Source organism: Paramacrobiotus metropolitanus, unplaced genomic scaffold (assembly GCF_019649055.1).
Source record: "Paramacrobiotus metropolitanus isolate TYO unplaced genomic scaffold, Prichtersi_v1.0 Parri_scaffold0000052, whole genome shotgun sequence".
Classification (NCBI taxonomy): Eukaryota; Metazoa; Tardigrada; class Eutardigrada; order Parachela; family Macrobiotidae; genus Paramacrobiotus; species Paramacrobiotus metropolitanus.
Window position 1 is genome coordinate 783,595 of NW_026570272.1, and position 20,989 is coordinate 804,583.

At 41.6% G+C, this 20,989-nt stretch overlaps 5 protein-coding genes across 6 annotated transcripts; 3 read left to right on the top strand and 2 right to left on the bottom strand.

Annotated features, from left to right (window-relative positions):
- Positions 1-256: 256 nt before the first annotated feature.
- On the top strand, positions 257-2,945 carry LOC129592400 (kelch-like protein 1). Of its 2 annotated transcripts, XM_055488423.1 has the most exons (7): positions 257-785; positions 893-1,169; positions 1,262-1,565; positions 1,692-2,303; positions 2,374-2,451; positions 2,562-2,747; positions 2,800-2,945. In XM_055488423.1, the coding sequence occupies exons 1-7, from the start codon at positions 562-564 to the stop codon at positions 2,829-2,831; spliced, it is 1,713 nt and encodes a 570-aa protein (XP_055344398.1). In that variant the 5' UTR covers positions 257-561; the 3' UTR covers positions 2,832-2,945. The 2 variants fall into 2 exon arrangements, with proteins under 2 accessions (XP_055344398.1, XP_055344397.1); XM_055488422.1 differs by having other exon boundaries at positions 2,562-2,862.
- Positions 2,946-3,414: 469 nt separating this feature from the next.
- On the bottom strand, positions 3,415-4,359 carry LOC129592462 (WAP four-disulfide core domain protein 2-like). The gene is made up of 4 exons (XM_055488507.1): positions 4,209-4,359; positions 4,028-4,059; positions 3,825-3,927; positions 3,415-3,763 (listed from the first exon to the last, which is right to left on the bottom strand). Exons 1-4 carry the CDS (start codon positions 4,267-4,269, stop codon positions 3,603-3,605), a joined length of 357 nt encoding a protein of 118 aa, XP_055344482.1. The 5' UTR covers positions 4,270-4,359; the 3' UTR covers positions 3,415-3,602.
- A 631-nt stretch (positions 4,360-4,990) lies between these two features.
- On the bottom strand, positions 4,991-5,871 carry LOC129592408 (uncharacterized). The gene is made up of 2 exons (XM_055488435.1): positions 5,597-5,871; positions 4,991-5,521 (listed from the first exon to the last, which is right to left on the bottom strand). Exons 1-2 carry the CDS (start codon positions 5,731-5,733, stop codon positions 5,272-5,274), a joined length of 387 nt encoding a protein of 128 aa, XP_055344410.1. The 5' UTR covers positions 5,734-5,871; the 3' UTR covers positions 4,991-5,271.
- Positions 5,850-13,289, top strand: LOC129592407 (uncharacterized). Its single transcript, XM_055488434.1, has 6 exons — positions 5,850-5,930; positions 6,244-6,572; positions 6,761-6,901; positions 8,964-9,258; positions 11,204-11,539; positions 12,636-13,289. The coding sequence occupies exons 2-6, from the start codon at positions 6,474-6,476 to the stop codon at positions 12,842-12,844; spliced, it is 1,080 nt and encodes a 359-aa protein (XP_055344409.1). The 5' UTR covers positions 5,850-5,930; positions 6,244-6,473; the 3' UTR covers positions 12,845-13,289.
- A 3,659-nt stretch (positions 13,290-16,948) lies between these two features.
- Positions 16,949-20,970, top strand: LOC129592371 (uncharacterized). Its single transcript, XM_055488389.1, has 7 exons — positions 16,949-17,263; positions 17,624-17,669; positions 17,864-18,027; positions 18,336-18,577; positions 19,030-19,197; positions 19,253-19,469; positions 20,403-20,970. Exons 1-7 carry the CDS (start codon positions 17,131-17,133, stop codon positions 20,696-20,698), a joined length of 1,266 nt encoding a protein of 421 aa, XP_055344364.1. The 5' UTR covers positions 16,949-17,130; the 3' UTR covers positions 20,699-20,970.
- The last annotated feature ends 19 nt before the right edge of the window (positions 20,971-20,989 follow it).

Below are 20,989 nucleotides of genomic sequence, written 5' to 3' on the forward strand. Positions count from 1 at the left end.
TGTGTGAAAACTCGCACAATCATAACCTAATGTACCGCGTCAAGAACTCACAAGAATGATGTCTTGAACTCACAAGAATGAATGATGGAATAGTGTCGTCCCGGTTTATTCGTCTGACTTCCCGGATCGGCCGAACATTTCTTTCCGGTTACGCTGATATGCAATAATACATGCAATAATACAGCGCGTAAATGCTGATTCGTAAATGCGAACATTGCTGTCTATGTTTGCTTTTGCATGTCTTTGGGCAACCGCAGAACTTTGAGCAGCTGCTGCAGATGGTTTAGTACTACGCGCAGTGACAGTGCAAGTGAGCTATCGCCGTCGTACAGCTCTGCGGTTTATCCAAGTTGTACGTACAGAGTATTTACCAGCAGTGTTGAATTTACCAGCAGTTTGGAAGGTTCGCAGTTGAAAGGCTTAATGCTAGTTGTTCATTCCGTCATTCGGTTACTTAATTTCGGTTCTATACGAGTTCTTATCGTCCCAAGAGGTATGTAATACTGCTTCTTTTTGTTGTCGACCAGCATTCAGTGAACCACGATCGAAACTTCCCATGTCATGGCTGAGAAAGTCCTTCGGGAACTAAACGATATGAAAGCCACTGGGGCTCTGTGCGATGTTGTGCTTCAAGGCGCGGAGGAGTCATCAGTTGGCATTCCGTGCCATCGTAACGTACTCAGCGCCAGCAGCCCCTATTTCCGCACCATGTTCACCAGTGGTCTTAGAGAATCCTCCGAATCCACCATCAAATTGAAGAACATCTCCGCGGGTACACTCAACGAGTAAGTCGATGATGATCACGTAACTTCTTTAGATTTCCGAAGTAAGGTTTTCAGTCTTCAAAATACTGAAGAGGTAACGCTAGAGTTCTTAATTGTGCATTATCCAGGCTGGTTAATTATGCCTACACTTTGGAAATCCAGATTGATGCAGACAGTGTTCAGGCGATTCTGATAGCGGCCCTGTTTCTGGACATTGTGCCCGTCACTACTTCATGCTGGGATTATATGGAGAAGCACATGGATATCTCCAGTTGTTTGATGGTGCACTGCTTGGCCGAGCAGCTTAACAACGCACCATTGGCCGCTAAGGCCAAAGCCATGGTGCTTCGCGGTTTCGCCCAAGTCTGCCGAAGCGCGGACTTTCTGGCAATCGAGGCAGAAAAGGTGTGCAGGAAATCCCCATGAAGCGCTGTGTGCTCAGAAAAGGAACACGGTGCAGTATACAGTCAGTATTTACGATCTATCTCACTCTGTAGGTGATTGAGCTGATAACGTCGGACGATCTACACGTGGACAAAGAGGATGGCGTGCTGGAAGCGGTGATGCGCTGGGTGGAGCACGATCAAGTCGGACGGAAAGTGCACTTGTCGGATTTGCTGCAGTTTGTTCGCGTTGGGTATCTCGGTTCCGCTTCCCAGGAGAAATATTTCCTGATGTTCTTAAACGGTTTTCTTAACTCCCCGGCGGTCGATTTGCCTCTCTCGTCCGGGATTATGGCTGCAATTCCCAACCGTCAAGCACAGGCCATCGCGTCCCGATGCCGACCCCGGGAATCGTACGGTAAGACCGTAACACAGTACCGGTGTCTGTTGTTACGTCCTTTTTAACAATTCGATTTCCTTGAATGTGTTTTTGTTGTGCTCCTTCCGTACGTACTGCAACGTAGGCTGGGTTTTCCGATGATAGGTTTGTGGAAGGCGATTGTGTGCGTTGGTGAGTTGGACAATATGGACACTGGATGTCCTTTGGAAGTTTTCATTCCCTCCACCTCCAGTGTTGTGCGTTTTGCCAGTCTTCCCGGCGGCATCGATGGCCCCGGCTTAGCGGTATTGGAGAATGGCTCTCTATTGGCATGTGGCGGGGCATCTGGCCACCACAATTCCGAAAACCGGGTCTGGCGATACAATGCAGCTCGCTTTACGTGGTCCGAAGTGGCGCCAATGAACGAGCGTCGTTTTGAAGCGGGCGTGACGGCGCTGCACGGCTGCATCTACGCGGTCGGTGGTGATGACATGGCTGCCGATCAACCGGCTTTATCGTCGATGGAGTCGTACGACCCACAGGAGAATCGTTGGCGGCTGGAGGCCGACCTGCCAGATACACTAATGCTTTTTGCTATTGTGGCGATTGACAATCGACTGTTTGTTTTTGGTGGTAAAAATTCGCGCGGGGAAATCTTGAACAGTGTCTACTGCTACGATCCGATCGCGAATATCTGGAGCAAAATGGCCAACATGCCGACGCCTCGATCTTGCTGCACTGCTTGCGTGGGTCCCAGCGGACTAATCTACGTGATTGGTGTGTATTGTGTAACACGTCAGGAGCACGGTACCAAATTACTCTTTATATCTTCATCATGGGTTGATAGGTGGAGGTAATAATGCCAGGGGAACCAAGCAGTGCGTGGAGGCCTACGATCCCACTACCAATCAGTGGCAAAAAAAACGTACGCACCTGCAGAGCATTTATGTCATACTTTGTAGCCAGTTGATGTTCCGTGTGGTTACACCGGTCTGTGTTACCTGTTTACTTCTACCCTGGTGTGTATTAATTCAGGAAACACAACCAGATCCAGGTATTCAGCTGTCAGTGCGTGCGTGGACGGGAAGATTTTTGTCATGGGCGGGAAGGACCGGTCGATCGAATATTATGACGAAGATACCGACACGTGGACTCTGCACAACTGTCTGTTGCCGGAAGGGAAATATCTCACTGGCTGCGCTGTGATGACAATGAAGCCGGGTAAATTATCTGATAATACTCCTACTACAATCATATAGGCGCATAGTTATAGGTGAGTATCAGACTAAAGGAGCGGATAAATAACCATAGCTTAAGGTGCACTTAAGCGGCAGACCTCCAGCCGGACGTTTGATGAACGGGATCTTGGAGCTTCTTTCCTGTTAAGCGTCCTTTTTAAAATTATGTTTCTTTTTTATTTCTTGCCATCATAATTGGGGTAGCAGGCACATGTGGTTTACTGATAACATATCCACTGCAGATGATTGTAAAAGTCTGTGTTTCAAGGGCGCTACATAATGCGCTTCGACGGTTGTACTTATTGGTTTTTCGAATTTGTCTTCGCTTCTTTGGTATCCAACGGGCGTGCTTCTTTATTTACAGAAAATTTAAAGAAGCTTCAGAGTTACGGTAATAACTGAACTGAAGAATTATTCTGCAGTTTCATTAATGACACTGTTTTAAAAGCATTTCAAGGGACCGAACAACCGTACAATCAGCTAGAAACATCTATGCAGTTTTTACCACAGTTTACGTAAGTTTCCACAGTTTATAAATGTTTTATAAATGTTTTACCACAGTTTATAAATGTTGAAGGATCATGCGGCTGATGGATATTGCTCAAGTATTATAATTAGTGTGTGATTTTATTAAGTTACTGTTTATTTTTTTTATTTTGAAATGGTCGGAAACTATACTGTACGTTCATGACAACTGCAAAAGTAATGCATTATATAACCGAGCCACAGCTTATAGATACTACTTTTTAAATCATTTTCTGTGCGGTATGGTATTACATTATACATACATGCAAGCTTGCTTTAATTCGAATTAGCAAAACAAGCACAAGATTGTGATTCAGACGGGTGTCATGCAGTTTGTGCCACCGCAACCATTACGACAGCACTTCTGTCCCGATGAGCAGTCGTTGTCGGACTGGCACATGAAGGCGCATAAACCGACTCCGGATGGTGGTGGACATCGACTGGCGCGCTGGGCGGGCAGAACGGCGGGTTTGCCTGTTGACAACAAACAGCATAACTTGCTGGACAAAATATCAAATAAATGGCGCAAACTTACGAATGCAACGGGGTAGCAGTGGATTGCACGGACGGGATTGGGCAAACAGGCAGGACGGGTTGCGTATGGATTTACACTCCCAGCCCTCACTGCATGTGAAGTCCTTTTAAAAAATACAAATTTCGCATAGGCTGACAGTTCATAATTTCAGGTAAACGTAACTACGTTGTACCGCAGTTGATAAATTCACGTTGAAAGCTTACAAGGCATGGATCCCGGGTGTCCACTTCTGAACCTGCAAATATACCGTATACATAGACCGCTTCAAAATTAACCGCTTAGGTAGGTATTGTTCAGTAAGTTTTGTAAGATTTGCTTAAACGCTTGCTGTAGATCATAAATTAAATGCGAAATTTTCCATGAAAATTAAGGATACGAACTTACGGATTATGCTTGCGTTAGTGATGGCAAGCAATGCCAAGGCGACGATGACAATCGAATGCATTGTGATCTGAGTATTAACGAACGGTTTCAAAAATTCATAAATTCTACGAATAATTCGAACACTGACAGTTTAGGTCTAACCATAAAAGCCGCAAACGGAGTTCTTATAACCATTAATGAATCGCTGCATCCGCTTTTCTGTAAAACAAGATAAGATTTCATTGTACTGCACAGAAACGATAAATCATTCGGCATCGGACGAATGACTGTTGGTGTTGTCGCTTCTCGTTAGCTGTATATGACTGCGGCATCTTGCCCGTGCGCAGTGCGCACTGCGCAATATCTATCAGGCTGCAGTTTATAAAGCGGCAGATAGCGTAAAATAAGGCCCCATTCTCCTGTAATTATTATCACTGTAATACCAATAGAATACAACAAAATACAATTCACAATGCGCCTTTTTCGTATCATGTTATTTATTACATAGTCCATAGGTCTGTGCTGGCCCGGAGTTAATACCAATTATACCATGTATTAAACGCCAGCTCCGCCGCATTGACGGTTGCGGCCGGGCGCATTGGGAGTTTTGGATGTCTTGGACGTTGCTCCTTCCTGTGTATCTTCCAGTAAAAATTTTTTTTTTCTGTTCTGATTAATCTTCCGATTTTACAACGATCTCATGCACAGCTACACAATATTTCAACGAATGGATACAGAGAGTTCTTCCTTTGTAGTATTGTACGACTTCCGGCACGTGACGCAGTTCAGACCGCCCGGTCCGGCAACATGATTTGGCTTTAATTCGGAAACATGTTAATTAATTCAAATTTCCGTTCTTGTACACCTCTTCAATTTTGCGCCCCAAAAGAGACTCTTTCGGCACGAATCTAATTAAAAAAATTATAATAAAGTATTATTTTACACAACAGATGCGTCGCTTTGGATTAAGTTTGTGCAAAGTCTATCCATTAATCCTGTGCAAACAAAAATTCAGTAAAATCGCAAATTACTGTCACAGTGTGTACATTGTAGCCGCCCATGGGGACGGCACTTGCAGTTGCGGTTACACAACGCAGTCTCGTAAGCTTCTTTTCTTGAGGAACCCTCTCAGCCACTGATCCGAAGCCTTAAACAGGGGAGCTCCTTTCGCTGCCGCTAAATTCAAGGCTCTTTCCCTTAACTCTCGGCGTGTCACCGTCCGGCCTTTCTCTCGCTCCGCCACGATAAACTCGTACAGCCCCTCCTCGATATCGAGATGCTCTGGTTGTCTCTTGTGTTTTTCCTTTCTTGGTTTGTCGCTGCTTTTCAACCTTCTACAAGTAAATCAGTGTTAAGGTATTTCCCTAATATTTTCCAAATTAATTTCATTTAATGAACAAGAGTTCTACCTTTTCCAAAACATGAATGTTGTCCAGGGAACTCCGATTTTCATGGCATAACTCCTGGCGCTGATATTACTGGCAGAATGGCCCAACATGAAAGCCCGTATCTCCTCGTCCGTGTAACTCCGCTGTCCACGGACCATAATGAAATCCCACGAAGCTCCGGTAAAATCTATTTTTAACCCAAATAAGGCCAAATTAACAAAAATACAGTTGCTACACTAATTTCAGCATCTCGAAGGCTCGAGCCTCGAACAGCATTTTAAAACTGAAAACCAAATTTACTGCAACGTTCAACGCATGTTGAATTTCCGGTGTACAAACTAACGTCTACGGGCGGGTGTGTACGAGGCAGCACGAATAACTTTGATGCTGAGTGCTAAGTCCTGACTATGGACCACGTTCTGCGCGTAGCGAGACAGGAGACTAGCGACAATAATAAGTAATAATAACTGATTTGAAATATTTTGAATCTAAACTCTAAAGTTAAAAAAAATAACTGAGTATCTTAGCTCATAATACGAGCTCGTACAATATAATGATTTCTGATGATGCCCTTCTTATTTCAGATTTCGCGGTTTCTTCTTAGTTTTCTTCACTTTTAAATTCAAGATTTTTGTGATTTATCTAATTATGGGACCGATTATATTTAGGATTCCGTGTGTTCTGCACTGGATTTCGGTTTCATTTGTTAGGGCATTTTGATTTGGCCCAATCAAAATGAGGCGTAAATCGGTAAAGGAGTGATTCTGGGTTCTTTTCTTAGATTAATAATTTATATATGTGGATTCTTTAAGAGGTGAACACTACTTCTAGTCATTATGATGATTATGATCGTGCGAATCTTTTCTTTACTCCTCGTACTTGTCTTATTGGGCGAATCATGTCAACGTTGATGATGGACTTATTGCGGGCGAACCAGTGGTGCACGGGTGTTACGGAAGGATTGGGAATTTGTTTTGGAGATGCTACTAATGTCCTGGTAATAACGAATAATGGCGGGTGTACTGCTGGCTGCGAAGAGGCATTTATGACTTTATAATTTTGATTGAATTATTTGTCGTTTATATCCCGAATTTTTCGATTTACTTGTAATTAATTGTCCATGAATGAAATCTTGTTGTTGCCCTTCACTGTGGCACTGTTCTGAGTGCTCTGTGGCCATTTTAGGATAGACAGCGGATATTACAAATACCTACTGATGCATTAGAAGGCCTGGATCGCGGTCAGCCAGAAGGAGCGGAAGAACACGATGCCAGTGCAGGATGCAGTAGCTCCGAAACTGAACCCGAGAAATCCATGCTGCCACTGGTAAGTACGACATACGATTACGTTCACATTCCATGAATGTAGCCACGCTGGATAAAAAAAAATTCGGCTTTTTGCTTAAGGAATTTAATACTGTAATTTTAGCTTGATATTTTATCGTCCAAAAAGGTTTTCTAATTTCTTTAAGGGATTTGGCCCGGTACATAGCGCTAAATTCGTGTACATTGACGGGAATATTCGCTTTCGCTCATTCCAAACACTTTTTTGGTTGCTTTTTGACATTGTGTAGCCAAATAATTTGCATACATAGGCGTGAAACCCGTTTTCTCGCGCAGCATCCGGTTGCGGAGTTATCAGGATAACAAAACTCCAAAAAGTTTAAATGCTTCGAGGTGTACCAAAAGTCTCATTATGGACCGATTCCTTTCAAATTTTGCCGCCAAATGCGCATAATTATAAAGACCGTTCTTACACCGATCCACTGTTCTAGCATGTTTTTCAAATTTTAAAATGAATTTCAAAAATTTTAAAATTCATTTTGAAATTCGAAAAAATGGTGGGAGTCTGGATCCGTACGTAAGAACGATCTTCTTGGTTATGTGCATTTACTTGCAAAATTTGAAAGGGATCGGTCCATAATGAGAGTTTTGGTACACCTGAATGCATTTAAACTTTTTGGAATTTTGTTACCCTGATAACTCTGCAACCGGATGTTGCGCGCCCAAACGGATTTCACACTTAAGTATACAATCCTTTTGGCTACAAAATACCATAAAGCAATGCAAAAAGTGTTGGGGAGTGCGCGACAGCGAAAGTTTCTGTGGATGTACACGAATTTAGTGCTATGTACCGGGCCAAATCCCTTAACGAATTTTGCTTTACTTGAGGAATTTATGAAGGATGCTTTACGGGGAATCAAGTTTCAATAAAAATTAATATTACTGTCGCTCGGTATTGGATATAGGTTAGCTGCTTTTCCGGAAAATTCTTATGTTGTTTATTATTTTATTTATTAGTTTGTGTTTTTGTGCGCTAAAACGCCTGTGAACTTAAGAAAAAAATGTATCGTTCAACTCCGTGTTTTGGTAATCGCAATCCACTTGTTTCCTTGCAAATATGAAAAATGAAATTTACAGTTATCATTTTCTGTTTTTTTCGGTTACTGTAAGCAACAAGTTAATTACAGAAGAATTAGTTGTAGATTTATAGAAGATAGAAGTGAATTATAAAAGATTACAAAAGGTCTACGATTACTTCTTATTTGTTTGAATTTTTTTCGGGAGTCCAAACTTGTTCACGCGAGGTGTATATCTGTCTGGTAATTTTTGCAAATTCTCAGAATATTTGTGCAATGACTGTAAAATCACTACGAGTAGACGTACTGAGTAGTAATCACATTACTAAATTGTTGTTATAAATTATAATCAATACAAATAAAACGGCTGTTGTTGACAGCACACGAGTGTTATTAAAAGTGTGGTTGTTATTAAAAGTAATTCGACAAGAAACGTATTCGGGTCGCAAAATACATTTTCACTCATGTTTTTTTCTTATACCAATAAGTTTTATGTTATTAAGAGTTTTTATTCATATTTTTATTTCGTATAATATTATTGCTAGTATATCGTATTTTCGTTTTTCTCGTACTGATTATTTTATTAGTTAAATATGCATAAATACGAATTACATACAATTATATGCAAATTATATACAATTAAATAAAATATATGAACAACAATAATTCGTGCAAATAAAATATAAATAAATATAAAATGTAGATTGATACAACTCGTACAAGTTATTATACTTACAATTACAAGTACTCGTATACAATTACCGTAGAAGTCTTGTTAATCTATTGGGCTGCAAGCTAATAGTTATTCGTGATCGTAGTGATCATCGTACAGTATACTGTGTAGTACAGTACTGTATTTCTGCGAAATTATCTTTGATGTCGCTGAATACGTTTTTATTTTACTTTTATGCACGTTTAATTTCTATTATTTGCGATTTAGTTTTTTTCTAATTTTAAATTTTTCTGCTACTGGTGGTTTTTCTTCGTTCCCGTCATTTGAACGTATTCGTTGTGGTCTCTGGAATACAGGAGGCGCCGCTAACTGAGCAGCATGCCGCCATTCTCCGTTTACACAACGAAGAAAAATCCCATCGACAGATTGCCAAGCTCCTGTGCGTCAGTACGAAAACCATCAAGAAAGTCCTGGTGTCCGCGGGCATGGCGACGGAAGCCGGTCGACCCGGCCGGAAGTTGGCCTTAACCGGTCGGGAAGAGGAGGCCCTGGTGGAATTCCTACTGGCGCTGGATCAGGTGAATCTCAATTGGACGTGGCCGTTACTGCACAAACTCCTCGAGATCGTCGCTAAGAAAAAGGACCCATCAGGTTGGCTGATACGTTACATTTTCACTAACCAAAGATATCATACGCTCTGATTTTTTTAATGATTCTGAACAACTGCCGCTATTGCAATTAAATGTAAACAATTCAGATGTACAACTTGAGTGTTTATCAGTAGACAGCACTGTAATGTTAACGAGTTGTACGGCAGATCACTTTCGATATATGAGTCGCGATCATTGTAGCCATCGTTCTACGAAATCTTGTCGTAAATCTGAAAAGCTTGCTTAGGGACGACTTTAATTTTAAAATTTATTTTCTTGTAGTATTTTAAAAATTTATTGATGGACGATTATTTTGTATTGATTTTTAACGACATTCTTTTACAGACCGTATACTGTTAATTTTGTTTGTAGCGATTTTAGAAATGAGATTCGGTTACAAATACTTGCGTTTTTGTGACCGACGTAACTGTTCAGTTATTATAGGACAATTTATTCACAATTTAGGACAATTATAGGACAATATAGGACAATTTATTCACAATTTAGGACAATTATAGGACAATATAGGACAATTTATTCACAATTTAGGACAATTATAGGACAATATAGGACAATTTATTATAGGACAATATAGGACAATTTATTATAGGACAATTTATTCAGATAAATTATTGATGTGTTGATGAAGTTTATATATTCGCGGTGCAGACTATGTGCTGCTGATTCAGTGAGTAAACAATTTTGTTAACAAAATTTATTCGCAATAATTAGCAGTTTATTGCTGCAAAAAAGCGATTTATAAAATTTATTTGCTAATAATTTGCCATTTACAGATTCTTCGAATTGCAATTTCTTGATTATTAGTTACCTTGTTATTAATTATGGTGCCCTTATAGGCACCCCCTAAAACCCCCGTATATTATAGGCACCCCTTTTCGCACCCCGTTTATTATAGGCACCCTTTTTAGCTTAATATAATATATCACAGATTTAGTGTTCTTAGGTAATAATGCAGCTTTATTCAGATAATAATTTAATTTTTTTAGTAATTGTTTACAATAACTTATTTCTCTGGCGTCCAGTTAAGGAGACTAATATATAGGAAGAACCTGATTTTTAAATTATCTCACAACTGGCAGTTTAGTTGAAAGTAAAGGACTTTTATGTAATTGTTATAAATTAACCCCCCACATCAGGCTTTCCAGCCGATAACAGGACGATCCGGCAAATCAGCCAGCCTGGGAGCGAAGTAGTATCATCCATTCTATTGTGACCAGAAGGTCATCTTTCGCGTTAGTCAGCTAGCTTATTCATTGGCTCCTTCCAATCCGTTATCACCTTGTGGTTTTCTCAGCTTGTAAGACTTTTGAGCCGCGCCTTTTGTGAATATGGTGTTCGCGGGCCACCGTACGGCAAGGAGAGCTGCAGTTGGACATGCGGCGACACCGGAGCACGTCGGGGTTCCGGTGTTAGACAGCATTATATTCACGAAAGCGTTCGGATTTTTAACATGTGCATTTGTTCAAACGGAGATAAATGATTCCCTTTCCCTACGTTCACCCCGATCTACTTTTTCCGCCTAATTGCTGGTTTTGTATGTCTTGGCCTGTGACACCCTTGCCGGTCTCTTTAGCAATTTGTCGCTGAATTACCCTGGCACGAATTTATGCTATCTTCTGTGCCTGAACATGGTTAGGAGTCCAGGACGGCGGTTTTCCGGTAAAGTTTTCCACCTTTTTTTTTCGTTTTCTTTATGGTACACACATTCGTTGAAATTTTTTTTGTACTTAATAGAAGGCTCCTGAGCTTGAACGTCTCGGGCCATGTAGTACTACTCACGGTATTGATCAAAAATGGGTGCCTATAATAATCAGGGTGCGAAAAGGGGTGCCTATAATAAACGGGGGTTTCAGGGGGTGCCTATAACGGTTTCCTATTAATTATCCTGTGCCGTATAGTGAATTTGTTTACGCTGTCGTATGCAGGTTCCGGGAACGGGAGCAGTCGGAGCTTCTCTAGTAAGTGGCTGTTGGGTTTCAGCCACCGACACCGGAAGAAGATCGCCCTGCGGGTGGTGGACTCGGGGCTGAGCGGTCCCACGCAGAACAAACAGAGAACCCATCCCGGTAGGATGGATTGCTTTGAGGAGATCCTCCGGCGGTTATACACTAGTCTGTCCATCCCCGATGTGCCGGCCAGCCTCCTGGAGGTGCAGGAGATGTGGGTGCACCACGTGGAGAGCCCCAAGACGCGCAAGGTGTTCGCCCGCAAAGGGCGGAAAAACGTGCGGTTGACCATCGCCTGGTCCACTGCCGGAAATGGTAAAGTACTGTAATTGTGCTTGCCGATTGGAATAAATCGACTAAAAATTATAAAAATATTTACCAACATTTGCTGAAAATAAGATGAACTGATGTGAATAATTTAATTGTGCAGATGAACGGCTTAATCAGTATAATTATGACAACCCACTTTCGATTTTTGCTTTAACTGGGATCTGGAAATAATACATAATTCCCCAAAAAATTGTAAATAATTGTACAAATGTTATATAATTGTTATTGATTTTACAGAATTAAGTTGGTATTATTGAACCAAACTTTAACTGCGATTAATGCGGGGGGGTATGTTCCCGTATTTCAAGGAAGTACGACAATGAATGGCTAATAATTTAAACTAAGTTATTTAAATAATTTAATCTCTGCGTGGTTATGGATACTGGATAGCGTAATTATTAAAACGTCAAATTTCGGATTTGTTTTTGCTTGGAAATAATTTTGCCGGAAGTTTTAATTAATGGCTTGTACAACTAAATTATTATATGCATGCCGTAATACAATACATTACAGAAATTGATTAAATTTAATACTATACTGTACTAATAAAACTTGGATTTGTTGCCTTAGCAAGAAAAAATTGAACGGAAAAATCGCAGTAGAGTGCTGACTACCTAAGTACTCGTACATACCGTAATTTACCCCATGGCGCAATCCCGGTTAAAAAGAATTTGGATTGGAGATTAAGATTAAAAATTTCGGCTTTTTTTATAAAAGCCTAAAAAATAGTACAATATACGACTATACGAGTAACTGGCTGAAAAACTGATATAATAAGATACATGCTGCTGAACTATTGTAATTACGTACTCGTTTTTTTGCTGTTAGCGCAGCGTACTTTGGTTTGCTTTGACACTTATCAACGCTATAGATAATAAATATTTAATAGTGAGCGGTTGGTTTTCTTAATTAAATAAAGGTGAATATGAATAAGCTATCTTTTCTTTGACGTATATTTTTCAGTTTTTGATAATTGAAAGTTCTCAGGGCGAAGTTTTCAGTTTGTCAGTATTTCTACAGGAAATGAATATTCTTAATTGAAAATGGGTTTTTAATTGAAAATGGGTATTCTCTGCTCTAGGAAACAAAAAGCGCACACGCCGCGTGAAACCACCAGCCGGTGGAGACAACATCAGCCGTGTTCCGCCCGGTATCCAGCCGCCGCTGCCGGCCGTTCTCCCGCCGATCAGTGATACAGCGCTGCGGATAGTGCTGCAGGCCATCATGAGGACCGGCTACACGGAGGAGGATGCGAAGCAAATCCTGCGTGATATCAACGTCCCCATCTGAACATACTTACTCGTGACCAATTTCCCCGTGCAATGCGAATGCTGCATTGGCCAAAGTTATATTTTTTTATTATTCTATAGTCTGTAGAACTGCTTCGGTTTAATATCGTGGATCGTGCAGACAAGCGCATGTCTGTTGGAAGTTCAAAGTGACCCAGTGTTGGCGATGAATGCCCAGTGAATGTGGCTATCTGATGTACAGCATAAGTTTAATACCTGTACATGTACTCGCACTTTATACTGCAGAGTGCGGACCAGTTGATCGATTTCTGGTTTCTAGCTCGATCCTGACTGGCACAAATCGGACAGCTTGTTTTTAATTTTTTAGAAGGTTTTCTTCGCTTTTCCGGTACTAGCCGGTCAGTATAACATAGGTTTTCCTCGCTTTTCCAGTACTTGCCGGTCAATATATTTGGGCAAAATAATGATAAGGAGTATGAAGTAAACTGGGCGGAAAAATATATGTCTCGTATTTGATTACTTCGAAAGAAATCCTTATACTTCACTGTACGTACTACACTCTGTCTTATGGCTTCGCAGTTGAAAAATTGCTGGTAATAGCTCTACTGCTCTACCCTCAAAATCTTCATAACGCTTCCTGCGCAAGAAAAAAACTCGTTTTGGGAAATCTGGGTTTTGAATCCAGTTTCTCGCGGGTTTCTACGCCCTGACGATAACTGTCATGGCAGGAATTTCAACTTTCGGCACGGGCATTCTTCAAAGGCAAAGCTAGTGTTGCGCACTGTGTAGCCACGGTACAAAGGCGGCACTATGTATTCTGCAGGAAGTCATGCAGGTAGGCGAACTGAACTCACTCGGGCTGCAGGTAGAACTGAGTTACTCCAAGCGAAACCAGATATCTACGAGGAGTTTCGTTTTTGTAGCAACTCCCAGTGGTAGCAATATCCAGGGGCGAATTTAAGGAGGGGGCACGTGCCCTCTCCGGAATTTTTGGAAAAGTGGGTACTTCAAAAAAGTACAGGGCTAGTATTGCTAGACAAATTTTACCGGCTTTGGAAAAAGCTGCAGAAATTGCTGTTTTTAATTGAATTTCTAGCGGTTTGATCAGTCATACCGTTTGTTTGCTTCGCGCTCCGCGGGAAAATGCCTCTTTGTTGCACTTTACCAATTCAGATTGTAACTTAAAATCATTGCGCGGAATTTAGGTGTATAACTCACTGTCTTCCACGAAGCGCGCATTATCGGGGAACCCAGCTTTTTCTTCTATTACCAAACCATTTTTTTACCATTTTCTATCAAATGTCTAGCAATCCCAGGTATAAAAACGTGCATCGGCTTCGCGCGAAAATTAACTGTTTTTCTGAACTCTGTACATGATATTGCATTGCTGTTGTGCCGTTTAACATCCTTTGCAGGAAAATTTTGCGGCAGTTTCAGGTGACAGGTTCCTACATGCGGTATACGAGGGATATCGGTCGAGCGTATAAGAAAGTGTAGCTTCTGTTGTTGGTCTTCGAAATCCGTGTGTAAACAAAAGAAAATTTCTGGCGGTCGTTGAGTGCGGAATGCCCGGCAAGTTGAAGGCGTAGTGATTAAACGTAACCGAAGCGTAGTGAGTAAGCTTTACCTGTACATATCTGTAGGGTTGAAATCACGCTTTCACGATTTCACATTTCACTTTTCATTTCACTTTCATTTCACAATCACGCGGACCCTCGCGTGAAATGTGAAAGTGAAATGAAATGAAATGTGAAATGCATGAAATGGTGAAATCGTGAAATCGGTTAAAATGCTTCGGCAGTGGACGAAATCGGAGCGATTCACAATATTTCTTGCAACGAAAACATCACTCCGTTGTATTTTTTGTGTAACCGCTTCTAATTCGAACCCTGCGTTAGGCAAAACTGCGCGTACGTAGACATTAATATTGCAACTGGAAGAGAAGAAAAGGTATTTCTTACGCTTTTAATGCAGATAATTTCAGAATTTTGAGATCTTAGATACATAGTTAGTCAAAAGACACTAAAATTCAGTTCTACTGTTCTGCCCAATAATATGAAGAATTCGTTTTAATAACAAAATTATCCGTGCTTAGGTAGATGATCTCGATTTGTCAAACCGGGATCTCGTACTGCGGACACAAAAGAAATTATGTGTTAGAGGTGTTTATACTTTACAGTGCAATTCAAGATCTAATGCGAAATTAAACGGAATTTTTAGGTTACTTGCAGTCAAACGGTAGTCAAAGGGCGCGCCCAAATTCTACGAGTACTGCTGTACTAGTAACAGTAGTAACTCGAAGGAAATTCCGTGCTGCAGTGCACTACTGCGCTGTTTTCCTGTACAGAAATAAGTTCTCTTTATATGCCTTGTTCTTGTGTATTGATTATCATGGTAAAACTTCTGCTCCTAATTTAGTTTTAAATAGGTGTACTTCTTTACTAAAAAATTAAAGCCAGCTGAAAAATCGTTTTGCACTTACTGCAGAATCATTTTGCATTTACTGTATCGTCAGTGCTGAATAATAAAATTAATAATCCAGTTACAATGAATTTGCTCGAAATTTTAAACTACTAGTGCTTACCTTCTACTAGTGCAGTTTTATATATATTAACGATTTAAATTCTTTTGGCTGTTTACAACCCTAATAAAAGCTAAAATAATCAATTTAAATTATATTTTTTATTTCACGTTTCATTTCATTTCACTTCATTTCACTTTCATTTCACTTCTTTTCACAAACGGGTCTAAGCCTCGTGAATTTCAACCCTACATATCTGGGCACTGGGTCAGACACTAGCACCGGAACACGGGTCACCGGCGCAACCGTCCGCATCGTTCTTGCTAAAACCACCCCCTTCTCCTCGCAAAAGAGGGTGGGCGGGACGGAAGAACGAGTTGATACATGTCACCACATAGGAAAGAACAGTTTCGAAGAGTTACACACGGTCTGGTTTTGTCTACTGACCACTTAGCGAAGTGCCTCCCGTGGGTGGGGCGACAAAGTATCACTAATAAACTAAAATTAATGTAAGCTAAATTCGGAGATACAAACCGGAAAAAATCCCAAAATTTTCATGTACTGGGTTCGGCTATCATATCAGAATTTTTAATTTTAAATTTCCAACATCTAAGTACGGTCGCTGGCTTAAAGTGACAGACAGCCGATGACACCTTAAGCTTAAGGTGTAAATTAAATAATTAACTCCTTTATTTTATTAATCAATGCAATCTTGCAGCAGAGAAACCGTGCACGACAACATAAGCGAATTAAGCAAAATTATTAATTTTAATTATTTTAAATTATAGTATTAGGATTTTTTCTGTTGAATATTGCAAAATTATTAATTATTACGTCCTCTGCACTCGTCCAATATGCACGTACCTCTGTACGTGCCGATCTGGGAGGTTCGTGTAAGGGCGGGACGCCCCGCCCTCCTGAGTAGCTATTCGCTGTTTCTGGGGATTTCCACCCCGCACATTGCTGCGCTGTTTTGACGGACCTGCAGCACAGTTGCACTGGCTGCAAGATCCTTCCTCATTAGTCTGGTGTTGCTGCGCCACGGTGCGCATTAGATTCGGCATTAAAGCCTCATCCGGGTTCACCGCTGTTCGCTGTCGAGGATACGCGTGGCGCCCATACGGCCCCGCGTTATATTCGTTACGTCATTTATTCATTCAAAAGTTCACGAAACCTCGCACAGGCAGTTGATTTCTAAGTGTCTAGCCTGAATCCCTTAGAAATTTGTTTTTATTCTACTTAATCAACAATCAGGTAGAAACAAATTAAAGGAAAATTTTGAGACTGCGAATCCAAACCACTTCCGGTTGGTGAACTATTGTCAAATAAAATCTAGCCTATAATATTAAAGCACGCATTTCTTCGAGCCGTGACCAGCTAAAGCACTTACTAGTTTTGTCTGTTTAATGGCAAGCAGGGACTGTAGAGTAATCTTCTTTCTTCTGTGTTGATTTTGGCATTTTGATTTCGAGTTGCGACACCGCGTTTAAAAGGAAGAAACGATTGGAAAGCAGCATGATCACCGCACAGCGGACATGCACCAAGAAACGGCGCCTACGTGGATTCTGGCAATGCATGCGGCAGTTGCATTTGCCATTTGCCACTTGCCAGCTGCAGTTTTTATTCCGCCGTAGGCATCCATAAAGTGTTGACTGTTGAGTGTGGCATCTCTTTTCCACCGTTGACTGGTGTTTTCCATCAAGTAACAAACTGGAATGTTCACTACCCAGTTTTGTGGCTTCGTGGTTCGAAACAGTGTTGTTGTCCAAATTTAAGTTCGCTGTTCATAGCCTGCGTCAGTTGCTATGAGTCGGGCAAAGCGGTCTGTTCAAATGAGGTCGCCCGACGAGCGATCATCTCGAAAGAGATCACTAGACTACGACCAGTCTCATCCAATACCTTCGGGATCTAGCAGTTTAGGGCATCGCGTAAAGTCTGGTGAGCTTTGAAGTATGAGATGCAGTGCTTAGATTGATAAAGATGAAAAATCTGTTTGATAAAGTTATGTTCTATACTTCCAGAGATAATCTGTTTGGTTATGTTTCTGTTCAAGTCTTCGGGTTTTTTCTGCCTTGTTACCTTGTAAAAATCTTTTTAAATGTTTGCAGTTTGTTTTCGAATTGTTTTAAACGTTATAATATATTAATTAGACTCCAAGGTTTGTCCGCTCGAAACAAAACAAACTAAATACAGAGGCCTGGACTAGACAGCGTAGCTGGCTTGAAAATGAATGTAAATCTGTTTTGAAAATTTTACTTTTTTATGCTTCTGCTGATAGAACCGTCGTTTACTTTTCAGTGACACGCTTCGCCCCCCTCCATACTGAATCACGGAGTTCAGACACGTAAGCACAAATTGCGCAAAGGCTGAATAAAATGGACTCGAAGTTATAAATTGCTCTAGTCTGAAGTGGGAAAGATGTATTGTACATTTGTACTTATGTCTCGTAAATCGAAACCTTCTCCCCATGATTACCAAGGACTGAAGCTGTGACGGCTGTCTCATGCCACGTAAATTATATGTATTGTGTCGCTGCAGAAGCCCGTCCTCTGACGTCGGAGTAAATTCCGTAGTCCCGTTACAACCCCCTCCGGACTGTTACCGACAGACCCCACAAACGGGCAATCAGCCTATCGGTTTACGAACAGGACGATTTAGTTCCAGCCTGCAGTTTCGCTCGGGCCAGCTCGTGCGCTTTTCCGGTTTGTATAAATAAAACCCGTGAGAACGTGTAACGCTCAAAATGCGCTGTCGCCGTCTAATCGATCAATAAATGTTAACGTACACTACAGAAATGTGATAGATGATGGGATCTGTCTCTGCTAACATGCATGCTCAACACTTGCAATATAAATTATAAGGGTTAAAAATTCAGCGCCTGCCGCTTTCTTTATGTATGCTACTGCTACCTGTACGTTTACGTCAGTTTATTAGATTGCAACGTGTTGTTTCTCTTTGAGCGCTTTCCAATTTTTTACTCTCATTTGCCTGACTAGTGAGGTTGTTGTAGATTCTTCTGATTTCCGTCGAGATTCCGCGGAGATTCTCCAGTCGACGCTGCCGAGCCATTTCGTCCATTCCCTGCTATGTCCGTCCACCATCGACAAATACTTTGAGATCGTTAGAGCGCGGAACAGTGCGCTGGAGAAGGTGATCGCTGGTGTAACGGAGGCATACGAAACCGCCTACGGCGACCAGATTGTTGCCTTCTCCACCTTTATGATTACGGCGCTCCGGGACGGCCTCGTGCCGGTTAGTTGCACGCATAGACCGGTTCAACAGTTAAACACAATTAAATTAACTTGTCACAACTAAATAAAATTTTATTAACTCAGTCAAATTCCAAGGGAATAGTACTCATTTACAAGAACTGAATTTGTTCCATATTAGCCGTACTGCCTCAATTTCGCGAATAAATTAAACCTAAACGAACAGAAAAAGGTTAGAACTAAACGCTTGATGAAACTAAACGTTAGAACTTTGCCTAAATTTCTGAGCAATGGTGTATTAGCGTAAGTACGGGATCGCGTTTTTCCTCCAGTTTGTTATAAGTAAAGCTTGCACTTAATACCAACATGATTCTTGCGTTCTCACATTTTTGGCAGCAGGTCGGATTGGTGACCTCCATTTCTGTATTGCTCGACTACTGGCTGACAGACAGTTGCAATTGATTTTGCCACCAGTGCTATTTCTATATTTTTCAGCAAGAGCCCCAGACAACACCGTCGCACTGGCTCAGGGTGATCACAGCAGTTATGGAAAGGACAGCTGAGCGTTTGGCTACCTTTGGCTCACTGTTGGTCGGTTTTCACGACCTTTCCTTCGACGACCAGCGGACGCTGTTAATGGAAAAGTACCTCATCAGCTATCTGGTCGGTTGTCATCCAGCTTTTCAGTTTCCTCGTTTGACTGGAATGTGTTTTGCAGGTGCACTATGCTAATTACTTCCACAAAGGGGAGTATTACATATGGATTTCCACTGGTCGTGGCGGACTGCATGTATCCAGATACGTCTTAGAATCAGTGCTGAAGGTCGATGGGGATTACCTGCGGTTCCTTGGTTCGGGCTATACAGCAATTAACAGCATTGGATTGACGTTGGTGGAGCTCTATCTCCTGCTAGCAGCGGCTATTTTTTACCCAGGTATTCGTGAGTTTTTCCAAGCAAAGCTCACTGAGTGGAACTGAGATGTCCGCTGTAAAACGTTTTATGGCTGCGTATTGGGGCACTACTCTAAAATGGTCTTCTTACTGTGATGCTTGATATGGATATGAGAAATAATTACGGAATTTGCGTACAAATGGTTCGAACGTCTTGGAGCGGGGTTGCTTATTCCGGGGAGGGATGGCATGGTTGTTTTGGGAAGGTGTCATAATTTTTCAAAAATAAATTTCTGAGGGGCTGTAAGGAAAGAAGCGGCTCACGTACAGCGACAAAGTCTTTTGAGACTTGTGAACCCTTTGCGCCGTCGTGCAGTCACTGCAGTGGTACAATACTGACTACAGGGATCTTACGGCGGCGCCTGGGTTCGATTCCCCTATCGGTGCATTTTTCGGACGTTTCTCGATTCCCTTCGGATGGTGCCTGCTTAGTGGGCCATTCATCGCGTTTCCGAGTAACTGCGCATCCTGCTCTAATGAAAATGGACGCAGCAGATATCGGATAAGTGACTATCTGCCAGTACACAGCCAGCATCCCGGTACAAGTAATCAGCTAATTGCCAACAATCACCACCACTGCGCTTGGAATTAATTGACGGTTTATTGCGCTTGACAATTATTAACGACCCCAATTTCGAGTGGAGCCCTTTTTTTAAACGTGTCCGGGGGGCGGGGAGTGGACCGGGCAGATCGTAGTGCGAAAGGGGGTCCGGAAATGTTGTAATTACGGTATAATAAACAGTAGCCAATCGGATAACGATAAGCCTGCACTGATGATAATCCAGTGGAATGCGTGTCAAGACAATGGATTACAGGGGATGAACAACCACTTAGGGTTATGTTTTTTATTAGCTTTCTGAGGCGGGCATATTATTATTTCATTCATGAGCTAACGACAACCGCCAATATTTTGCAGAAACCACAAAAGCATCGAACAAGACGCTTTTGGGACATACGCACGCACTGTACATGGACGCACTGTATTATGCCATTGAAAAGCGGTTGAATATCGCCGATTGCGCCGTGGTCTACGCGAAAGTGCGGAACATTGTCAGTCAATTCCCGTTGATCGACACTGTCTCGGTGAACTATGTGCAAAATTTGAATGTCAGTACTGTTCCGCTGCGCTCGCGTTCACTGGGCTTTAAAGATTCGCTCCCAAGATCAACTGATGCACCGGATGCTACCTGGAACTCTAACCCGGGGCGCTGAGTTTTATTTAATCTACTGTGATGAAGAACGATGTATAATTCACGACGGTCATGATCTCCACGAGAAGGTTGTTCTTTCCATGTTTAGTACTTCTCCGCAATGTGAAATACGCCTTGCAGTGATCTGTTGAGAATAGTTTAGTTTTGTATATCCGAGTGTACTTTGCGTTCTATCGTAAAATCCCCACAGTACTTGACGGTCTTAACGGTCCTGTTATTTTTGTTATGTGATCAGTCTATATAAAACAACAAGAAGGTGCAGAATAAGAAGATTCGTTGTGGTCTATGGATT